Source organism: Notolabrus celidotus, chromosome 2 (genome assembly GCF_009762535.1).
Source record: "Notolabrus celidotus isolate fNotCel1 chromosome 2, fNotCel1.pri, whole genome shotgun sequence".
NCBI lineage: Eukaryota > Metazoa > Chordata > Actinopteri > Labriformes > Labridae > Notolabrus > Notolabrus celidotus.
Window position 1 is genome coordinate 1,313,061 of NC_048273.1, and position 11,447 is coordinate 1,324,507.

Genomic DNA, 11,447 nt, shown 5'->3' on the forward strand with positions numbered 1-11,447 from the left:
ATCACCGCTGGTATTTCTAGTTCGTTTGAGTGTGGGCCGCATCATGGGAGCGCTCTTTACAGATTGCTGCTATGATTTTATTACAGTCTTGATTAGGCACATGTGACTAACTGCACACCCCTGTTGGCAACGGGTGAGCTGCTGGCAGAAAGAGGTCTTCCAGAGCCATGAGTTGTAACAAGATTCAGCCTCGCGGGGTTCATGAGGCGAGAGGCGTTCGCAGGGAATTTGATTCTTCTGGCCGGGTGGAACAAAGTTGGCCCCAACTCACTTCATTTCACACATTAACTGTTGTGTTTGCGTAGGAGACATTTTCATTCTGCAGGCGGTCTCCACTACCTCACGGAAGAAAAATGCTAACCTCGCTCCACTTCCCACAGAAAAACTCGCCAAGTTGACTTAGCAAAGGAGGGGAAAATATCGGGGTCTTTCAAATGCATAAGTTCAGCGGAGGGGAAATGGAAATGTGACCATTTTCCTGTCATGAAAAAGCCGAGCACATCAAGACTGGGTCGTGACATTTTCAAGAATAGGATGGACATCGTTTCCTCTCTGTCTCTTGGACTGTTTTTCCAGAGGATGAGGGGAGAGAGATGGAAAGAGACTCAGTTATGATTTGGATCCTGATGGATGCCAACACAAATTGGGAACCCTTTTTTTTTCTCTGCGTGTAAAAGAGACTGCTGCATCAAAAGCTCCATTATACAATTACCACATCAAAGAAGCGTTCCAAGTCTATCAGGCACACTTCAGAGCGGGGGAAAGAGGAAGAGAGGAATTAAAGCAACCTTTTAAAACAATAAAACGGGGGCGGTGCTGCTTTCAGGAGTTAAAGTGAGAAGAGGGGCTGCGATGCTACGCTTCTCCTGTGTGGTCCCTGCTTCTCCCCCCTCTCTTTCTCTCTCTCTCCTTGCTCTTCCTCTTTCTCTCACATTCTCTCTTCCCTCCTTTGTGGCTCTAAGCCTATGAGCTGGCGTTGGCCCTTCCTCACTACACACCCAGTGGGGCTTTAAAAAGGCAGGGCCGGAGGTCTCGGCTGCCACACACTGTGCTGTGCACGCCGGAGCTTCTGCCTTTTGGTCTCTGTGCTTCCCCCCTCCAGCCTCCAGGTTTGCCTCTTTGGATTAGAGATGCTGACTCTACGTCGCAGGGCCCCCAGGATCCTGCTCATCCTTCTGGGCCCCTTGCTTTTGGCCGGGGGCCGGGCTGCGTTGGAAAGTCAAGGTGAGGAGAGGACAGGGCTTTTTGTTTACTGCTGGGATATTTGTGGCACTTTGTGGTCAGACAAACGGACGACACAGGTAAGGTGACCTCGACCTGCTGAAAGGGTGAGTGTTTGAAGGAGCACAAAAACAGGTGTCATAAAAAGTCAGAGCACAAAAGTTTGTTCAGGTGTATTTTTACCTGTTTGTGCAAACGGAGGGACGGACTGTTTGTCTTTCCGTTGTTTTGGTTATGCGGCCGGAGGAATGTTCCCTCCTTCCCTCGGAGCCTCTGGAGGGGCATGAACGGACAGAAGCCAAAACTTCTTCTTCACTTTGTTTTTGTCACTTTGACACGTCTTGTGAAACCTCTTCCCCTCGTCTAACCCGAGGCCAAATATGATCAAAGTGTCATGAGAAGACACCCGCAGACACAAGATTAGAATTCCACACATGCACCAGCAAATACTGAGACAGTGATACCTCACACATACCCCCCATTCCCACCTTTCAGCACTCATCTCATCGTACCCCACCTGTGTTGTGTTTCAGAGCTGTACGACCTGGAGAAGGAACCGGCCTACTGGGATGCTCAGGCCATGGCGACGCTGGATGCTGCGCTGAAGCTCCGCCCCCGGGATCACCAGGCCAAGAACATCATCCTGTTCCTCGGTGACGGTGGGTCACGCTGGCAGTGGGGAATATGTTGAAGCGTGTGCAGACTCTGTGGCTGAAGCAGGAAAAATCACTATTCATAGCCTGATGACAAATAGAGTTAATTATACGTCCCGAGACAATGCCGGAGTGTGTTCGGTTTCTGTGTTTGCTGTGCTCAGGGTGGATTCAGGGGACCAGGCTTGGAAAAGTGGACTGTGTGTGTGTGTGTGTGTGTGTGTGTGAGCGGTAGTTAAGCTTCGGTGTGGAGTCACTGGAGCCGATGAGCCGGAGATTGGAGTTAGATTTAATTGGAGCGTTTAGATGTGGGTGAGTTTGGATGGATTTGATAATTGAAAGCTTTAAATGTCCCGAGTAATGGAGGCTGAATAAGTGTGGCGTGTTTCTCTTCGACACGTGGAGATCAAATCGTAGATCAAACCTGACGTTACAGTTCCCTTTGCCTCTACAGTGGGTTGCAGTTTAGAGTCTTTCAGCTTGTTTCGGTTTGTAAAGTCAGCAGCTGTGTGACGAACATTCTGGAAAATGTAGCTGCCATATAGTGATCTCAGGAGCTGGTGGAGACCAAAACAGAGGGTTGAGTTTGAGTCTAATGGAAGAAGGAACGTTCTGCAAAATGAACTCAATGTTGGATTGCACTGACCGTTAATGATCCAAATAGCTTGCTGTTAATTAATGTTAATTTTACTTTGAAGGAACAATTTTTGTTTCCTCTAAAGTAAAAGTATCAAAATCAATGCTTTTATTTTGAAAAGTTAGACACCAGAAGTACGTATGACCATTAATAAGTTACTTTAAGTTGATAAAGGTTTGTTTATGTTTCCTTTCTTGTGTAAATTAATAAAAAGTGACTTTATGAACTCTTTTCTTAGTTTTGTTGACTTTAATGTGAAAGTGTTTAAGCTAGCAAAGATGCTACAACCATGCCGTCCGCCATTTTTAAAGCAATAAGCTACTATTTAAGCTAGCATCAATGTGTATATTATTTATAATGTATAGTATTCAGTACAATGAAGCTAAAAGATGCATTTCATGTCATTTCATTTTACAAGAAGCATTTTAAAGCTACTTATTATGAGCTTAAGTATGGAAGCCCTTAAAGGACAACATGAGATACATTTTATTCTCTCAGGTTTCCAGAGACAACGAGTTCATTTAGTCGTTTTCTCGAGATCTGGACTTCTTTCTCTCCTGATAACGGGATCATTTATCTTGTTTTATCCTGAAAACAAAGCTTGATTTTTGACTTTTTGATCTTCAACCTGTAAGATAAACGTCTCGTAACAAAACGTCTTTTTATTCTGTAATGAGGCAGACATTTCTAAATGTGACCCTTTTTATCTGCATGTCGGCCGTAGTTGCCTCTCTACACTCCCCTGGGACTCTGCAGGGATGTGGTGTGGATAGAAGCACTGGATGCCTGGTTCAGGATGTGGTTTAGACCAGCACATTATTTTTTTAAGTTATATTTTTTGGACTTTTTTTGTCTTTATTAGATAGGACTGATGAAGAGAGACAGGAAACATGGGGAGTAGGAAGCGGGGGAAGACATGCTGGAAATGGTCGTGGCTGGGAATCGAATCGGCGACCTCTGCCAGGAGGACTTTAGCCTCTGTATGTGGGACGCTTAGACCGCTAGACCACCAGCTTGATTTTTGAGTTTTTGATCTTCAACCTGTAAGATAAACGTCTCGTAACAAAACGTCTTTTTATTCTGTAATGAGGCAGACATTTCTAAATGTGACCCTTTTTATCTGCATGTCGGCCGTAGTTGCCTCTCTACACTCCCCTGGGACTCTGCAGGGATGTGGTGTGGAGAGAAACACTGGACGCCTGGTTCAGGATGCGGTTTAGACCAGCAGTTTTTATTTTTAAGTTATATTTTTTGGACTTTTTTGTCTTTATTAGATAGGACTGATGAAAAGGGACAGGAAACATGGGGAGTAGGAAGCGGGGAAAGACATGCTGGAAATGGTCGTGGCCGGGAATCGAATCGGCGACCTCTGCAAGGAGGACTTTAGCCTCTGTATGTGGGACGCTTAGACTGCTAGGCCACCAGCGCGCCAAGACCAGCACATTTAATCCAAAACCACAAAAGCAACATCTCTAAGACAAACGTCACGTCCACTCCAAAACCAAACAATCTCACAACTACGGCGTCGCATGAGGGACAAAAAAGAAAACAAAACTCAATCTGGCTGCCGAGCAGGGACACCTGGTGGCCATTTAGGGTACTACCTTACATAAACAATGTTTGTGAAAAAAAATAATAATAAAAGAAACTTATAACAGACCTTTAATATTACATGAAGTAACTTGGATACCATATGTATAAATGTACTCCTTTATTCTTCGTATGGAAGCCCTAAAGGACATTAATAAATACATTTTATTTTCTCAGTTTGAAAAACTGTGAAAAATAAGTTGTGATCTTGAGAAAACAGAGAAAGTAAAATGTATGTGATAATGTCCTTTTAGGGCGTCCATACTGAAGCACTCTGTTCTGAGGTTGTCATATTTAGTTACAAAGCAGTAAAATTAATGTTTATAATGAGCTTAATTCATCATTTCAAGGTTTAAAAATTGTGTGAATGTAATTTAACACTCAATCATAAAGGGCTAAAGGATCTTTTATGTGTACAAAGGTATTTATATTTGTCTTTATTGTTTTCTTTGAGCTGAAATGTTAATTAACCCTTCACAAGAATCAGTTGGAGAGTCAATTCGTCGATCAACCAGAGATGCTTCACTAACCGTCACGACCTGCAGTCATTTAGTTTAATTGAGTACGACCACTTGAATTAGGACGTCTGTACAGAAGCATTATATTATTATTAGAACTACTTTTACAATGTAAGACCTCAGGAGTTTAAGATCCCCTAAATGAACGTGTGCACCTTTGAGCTCTTACAGATTAGTCATGTTCAACCCGCTCCATGCTGCATGTGGCGTTCAATGCCTGTCAGATTCCAACAATTCAACTCCTTCCAAAGCCTCCATCTGGACTGTATTGTATGTCACAAACTTTCATATTAATTGTAACTTGTGTGGTTTCATTTCCAGCTTGTCTCCACACTGGAGTCAGTTTGCACGGGGAGTTGTTTAAAGGCACGGAGATTTAAGAGTGTTTTCTCTGTTAACTAGCAGAGGATCTGCTTTAAATCAGACTCGCTGCTGGGTCACATTTCTGGGTGGTCGGGGCTCAGCTTTCTTTGAGCATCTCTGCAGTAATGCCCTGCCCAAAGCGTGTTCTCTGTTAATGACTGTTATGGGAGCTCGGTGGCTCGCAGTGGCACAGGCTTCATAAACTATGGTTACCAAAGTCAGGGGCGAAACCCAGTGTGGGACTAATGGACGTGATCAAAGGGTTTAATCTGTGTGCTTTATGTGAAATATGTCAGAGAGTGACTCTGTTTGTTTATTCATGTGCTCTTTAAATGATGGACTGAAGAGTCACTGTTGGTCTCTTCCAGTATTTCATCCAGTGAAGAAAAACACCGTCTGAATGCCCGGTCCATTTCTGGATTTGGTGGCTGTTGACTGAATGTTCCTTTGTTTATTTTGAGATTTATGGTGTCTGGTTTGTTCCTTAAATATAAAATTAATGGTCTCAGCTTTTCAAACAAACATTGAGTTTATGTTTGCTGGGTTTTTAAAATGTTCACCACTTCAACAGAAGGCTTGGAGAGGTTATACATCATTCTGAATCATTTTGATCTGACTATTGGTCCCATCGTTCCTCAGTCTGATGGTTCCAGTGAACCTTCACCTGTCAATCATTGTCCTCCAGGTATGGGCGTGTCCACGGTGTCTGCAGCTCGGATCCTGAGAGGTCAGATGGAGGGCAGGTCCGGGGAGGAGACCATGCTGGCTATGGACACCTTCCCGTATGTGGCCCTGTCAAAGGTGAGTGAGTGACACTGTACCTGATGAACCCGTGGTTAATCAGTCATACAGGTTATCAAACCACGAGACACTTAAACACAGTTAAAAAGAAAGGGCTGGTTCATCACATATCACAAGTTAGTCCTAAAGATGTAAATAATAATAAGATCTATAAACTGAGTTATAACATCTTAAAACATCTGTTGAGTATATTACAGTTAAATTATTTTTATTATTGTTTTATTTTGAAATGACATCTCTGCACTCTGTGACCTGAAGTGCCCTCACACACTCACGAACACTATCAACACAGATATCAGAAGATCTCTGAGGATGAGCTCTGCTGTGAGATAATGTGAGTGTGGGTGTGACAGAGAGAGAGAGAGAGAGAGAGAGAGAGAGAGAGAGAGAGGGAGAGAGAGAGAGAGAGAGGGGAGAGAGAGAGAGAGAGAGAGAGAGAGAGAGAGAGAGAGAGAGAGAGACAGAGAGGGAGAGAGACAGAGAGAGAGAGAGAGAGAGAGACAGACAGAGAGGGAGAGAGACAGAGAGAGAGAGAGAGAGAGAGAGAGAGAGAGAGAGAGAGAGAGAGAGAGACAGAGAGGGAGAGAGACAGAGAGACAGAGAGAGAGAGAGAGAGAGAGAGAGAGGGAGAGAGGGAGAGAGACAGAGAGGGAGAGAGACAGAGAGAGAGAGAGAGAGAGAGAGAGAGAGAGAGGGAGAGAGAGAGACAGAGAGGGAGAGAGAAGAGAAGAGAGAGAGAGAGAGAGGAGAGAGGAGCAGAGAGAGGAGAGACAGAGAGGGCCGAGAGACAGAGAGGAGAAGAGAGAGCTAGAAGCGCTACGACAGATAGGGGAAGGAGACAGAGAAGACAGAGAGAGAGAGAGAGAGAGAGAGAAGAGGGGAGAGAGGAGAGAGACAGAGAGGGGAGGACAGAGAGAGAGAGAGAGAGAGAGAGAGAGAGAGAGAGAGAGGAGAGAGGGAGAGAGACAGAGAGGGGGAGAGACATGAGAGAGAAGAGAGAGAGAGAGAGAGGAGAGAGGGGAGAGAGGGAGGGAGAGAGGACAGAGAGGGAGAGAGACAGAGAGAGAGAGAGAGAGAGAGAGAGGGAGAGTTATGTCTTTGCACATGTTTGTAAGAAGCTGTTGTTGCTTGATTAATGAGTATGATTTGAAATATGGAGACAGGAAAAGAACAAACAGACAGACAGAATGAGGGCCCAGTTTACAGAAGGTTAACTTAGCATGTCTGTATCTACATGCTTTGATTTCTGAACATGTTGCTTCTTCCCCCGTACTATCTCACTCTGACTTAACAACAGAGAGTTTAAGGATTTTAGCTAAAACCAAAACGTAAATAAAAAAGCTCCAGATTATTAGCTACAGATCTGACGCCAGTTTGAAGCTACAGTATTCGAATGATCCAATCTGAATCCAGTGCAATCTGGGTTTTTATGTGCACTATCAATAAAGTTTACCAAAGTGCTGCATATTGATGTAAAATAAGTTAAAACACACAGGAAATAAAACATTGTACAAAAAATAAATAAAAGAATCAGAAAAAAAGACATAAAACACTTTTAAAAATAATAAATTCAACTAATTTTTATTTATACAGCAGCTTTCATACATTCAAACATTCAGCCCAAAGTGCTTCATGAAGAACAGAGAAACAGAAAATAACAGCAATAAGTAAAATTATACAAGAGTAAGATAAGACAGAGGATAGTTACATGAAATACTTAAAAATAAAACAAAATCAGATAAATAAAATCAGATAAATATAAGAATAATAAAATAAAATATGATAGAATAAAATAAATATAGAAATGATGCTAAAACAATTGTAGTAATGGTAATATGTCACACAGGGGAAAGGCTGAAGGAGGACCCAAGTGCAGACTTTAAAATAAAAAGGTTTTAATGAACAAAAGAACAAAAAGGTTCAAACAAAACGACTTTAATGTCTAAAAAACTAAATCACAAAGGTCCAAAATAACTGAGAGAACACAAGGAAGACTGAAACATACAAAACACAAGGAAGACATACAAAGATCCAACACAGGACGGGGGAAACAGAGGAACCAATCAGTACAGGTGAGGATCACAGGACACAGGTGAAACTAATCAGAGTAATCAAACACACAAGAACAGGAAGTAAAACTAAACTGGAAACACAGAGAGAAAGAACTACAAAATAAAACAGGAAAGATTAGAAAATATGCAAAGAACTACAACTCAAAGAAGAGAAAGGATCACTTATAACAGAATAAACATGGAGAGGAACCAAGGCATGAAACACAAGGGGGGAAAGTAAAGATCAACTCATGATGATGGTAATAATTCAGTCCAAGGCTAAAAAGAAATGACTGCAAGTTAAAAGTCAGATGAAATAAAGGCAGAGACCACACAGCTCTCATGCTGGGTTAAAGTGAAGGAGTAAATATAGATTTTAAAACAGGATTATAATCTGTCAGCTGTTGTTGTTGTTGTTGTTGTTGTTCCTAATATTTTGAGTCCATGCCTTACAGTGTGTCTGTGTTTGTGCTTCTCAGACCTACAGCGTGGACAAACAGGTAGCAGACAGCGCTAGCACGGCTACAGCCTACCACTGTGGCGTGAAGGCCAACGCCAAGACCGTGGGGCTGAGCGCCAACGCCGTGGCCTACGAGTGCAACACCACCTTTGGGAACGAGGTCTACTCGGTGCTGCGGCGCGCTAAAGCTCAAGGTAGAGACGTTTAATGACTCGGGTGAGGTGAGGGTGTGTGATGGGGTTGGAGTCTTTATCTCAAGGTATGAAGGTAGCATATCTGGAGCCATGTACATAAAGTCTGAGGGATAAAACAATGAGCTGATAAGCTCAGCTGATGTAAGGGAGAGTTATGGTTCGATGTTTAGAGTATGTGAACACAGAGAAGGACTTGTTGAAGTGTGCAGGTTCATGCTTCAGAAATCACAGCTAGATCATATTTGCCATGCTTTTGTTGCAGATGTATTCATTTCGTGCAACCAGGCAGGGCACTTTCACAGGGTGCAGATACTGTAGTTAAAGTCTGTTTTAATATTGTATATGAAGCCATAAAGTTTTATAATAAGATTTAAGGAGGTTTGGTTTATTGGTAAAGTTATATGTTGAAGTTGGACGCAAAAAGCAGATTTTTTTTGTTTGAAATGAGAGTTAGAGGCCCTCAAACCGTCTGCCAAACAATCTACATTTATATTAATCATATATAAATGACTAAGCGTTTCCAGAGGGTAATAAACTCCATGCTTCAGTGCTTCCACTCTTACCTTTTACCTCCTCAACAAAGACTCAGCAGCAGCATTGTCCAAGTGAAAGTAGAACCTTCTGTGCTCATGTGTGGTCCCATTGTCTTTTTGTTGGAAGTCAAAGTGTGTTATTGTGTGTCTCTGCACTGTTCAGGTAAATCTGTTGGAGTGGTAACCACCACCCGTGTCCAGCACGCCTCCCCGGCCGCTGCGTACGCCCACTCTGTCAGCCGCAGCTGGTACAGTGATGCAGATCTCCCCTCCAGCGCACGGCGACAGGGCTGCGTCGACATCGCAACACAACTGGTCTCCAACGTTGATATTGATGTGAGAATCATTCAGTTTGGACGTTTAATATCAGATCTAGTCTGATTTAAAAACACTGCACTGTAGCTCAGTGTGTAACGTTACAGAGCTCCCTGCACAGCATGGAGCTTATCTGCAATCATAATATGACTGTGATGATGTTTACATAAGGAGCAATTCACTTCACTATATATGACCCAGGAGTAAACCAGGCAAGTTTTATTTCTCAAGAGCAATGAGTGCAACATTCTTCAAGGCCTCAAAGAAACAGACCGTCCTCTATGTTCTATTATTAACAAAGACCCAACATCAAGACCGGATCAGATCCAGTCCCCTCTTCCAGACAGGACTCAGTCTGATCTCATCTTAATCCACCATGAGCAGAGCACTTTGCAGCATTTAGCAAGTTACAGTGGCAAGGACAAACTTCCTTTAACAGGCAGAAACCTCCAGCAGGACCAGACTCATGTTAGACACACATCTGCTGAGACCGTGTTGGAGAGAGGGATAGAGGGAGATGAAGAGAGAGAGAGAGATGATAGTGGGGAGACGGATAGTAGTAGTTGTAGCAGCTGGAGTCTGGACCACGTCCACAGCAGCAGAGATCCAGAGGAACCTACGAGACAAGGGAGCTCAGGGACTCCAGAAAGGTCTAAGAAAAGAGAGAAGAGAGGGAGAACCAGAAGAAAGAAAAGAGGAGAATACATGGTGAAGGGAAGACAGAAGGAAAGGATGGGATGAGAAAAGGAGACAATAAAGGATGAAGAAACATGGAGAGACACAAAGAGAGAAGTGAAGAAAGAAAGAATGAAGAATGAATGAAAGGAAAAGGCTTGAAAGACAGAAAGAAGGAATGAAAGGAATACAAGAGAAAAAAGGAATGATTAAGGAAAAAGGAATAAAAAGATAGAGAAAGAAGGAAGGAACAAAATAAAGTTAAAAAAAAGAAGAAAAAAGAGAAAGAAGAGAGAAAGAAAGAAAGAAAGAAAGGATGAATAACAGACCCCAAAAAAGGACATCTACAGCAGAGATCCAGAGGAAACCTACGAGACAAGGGAGCTCGGGACTCCAGAAAGGTCTATGGTTAGTACCTTTAATGGGACAGGAAGAGTTAAAGTGAGAGACAGGCAGAGAGATGAGAGAGAGGGAAAGACAGGATCCCAGTGTGTCAGTCTAAGCCTATAGCAGCATAACTAAGACCTGGTCCAAGCCTGATCCAGCTCTAACTATAAGCTTTATCAAAAAGGAAAGTTTGAAGCCTACTCTTAAAAGTAGAGAGGGTGTCTGCCTCCCGGACCCTGACTGGTAGATAACTCCAAAGGAGAGGGGCCTGATAACTGAAGGCTCTACCTCCCATACTACTTTTAGAGACTTTAGGTACGATGAGCAGGCCTGCATGTTGGAGCGTAGTGTTCTAGAGGGGTAACAGGGCGCTATGAGGTCTTTAAGATACAAAGGTTTCTGAGCTTTAAGAGCTTATACATTTGCCAGCCTTCGATTTTGTGTCGTTGTTTATATAGAATGCAAATAGAATACTTAATCCTCAACAAATTAATAACAAGGGGATGAAGGGTATTTTTTTTTTAAAGAAGCTAACCAATCCAAACATGGGATCGTGGTGATGGTTGGACCCTATAGTTATAAATGATGATGCATGAATCTGACTCATAGCGTTAATTTGCATTTTAAAACCGAGTTTTAACGACCACATGTGAATCAGCATCCTATACTTTTCCATTTTCATGTCCCGGCTTGATCCTTAGTGCTCACAGAGCCTCTCTGGTTCAGACTCTGATCATATAATTAAAAAATTAGAGTCATGATGGAAGAGGAAAGAAGTTAATAATGTGGTAGGTTAGAAAATGAGTGTCTCTGTGAACACCATGGCTCTCACAGTGTGTAATTACTCAGCAGAGTCCATCAGAGTCTGTTACTGTAAACACCATGTCTGCTGTCAGGTGATCCTAGGAGGAGGGAGGATGTACATGACACCTAAAGGCACCCCAGACCCCGAGTACCCTACCTCAAGCTCTCGCAAGGGAGACCGCAGGGACAAGAGGAACCTCATTAACGTGTGGTTGAAGGCTAAACCGGTACGTTTATTGATCCCA

General features: G+C 42.9%; 1 protein-coding gene across 1 annotated transcript in view; it reads left to right on the forward strand.

The window, feature by feature from the left end:
* Nucleotides 1-1,119: 1,119 nt before the first annotated feature.
* LOC117832291 (intestinal-type alkaline phosphatase-like) overlaps nt 1,120-11,447 on the forward strand; it is an 18,318-nt gene continuing 7,990 nt past the window's right edge. The window contains exons 1-6 of the mRNA XM_034711373.1: nt 1,120-1,224; nt 1,755-1,880; nt 5,668-5,783; nt 8,314-8,488; nt 9,185-9,357; nt 11,295-11,429. Coding sequence (XP_034567264.1) covers nt 1,131-1,224; nt 1,755-1,880; nt 5,668-5,783; nt 8,314-8,488; nt 9,185-9,357; nt 11,295-11,429 — 819 coding nt within the window. The 5' untranslated portion in view covers nt 1,120-1,130. The remainder of the gene's footprint in view (nt 1,225-1,754; nt 1,881-5,667; nt 5,784-8,313; nt 8,489-9,184; nt 9,358-11,294; nt 11,430-11,447) is intronic.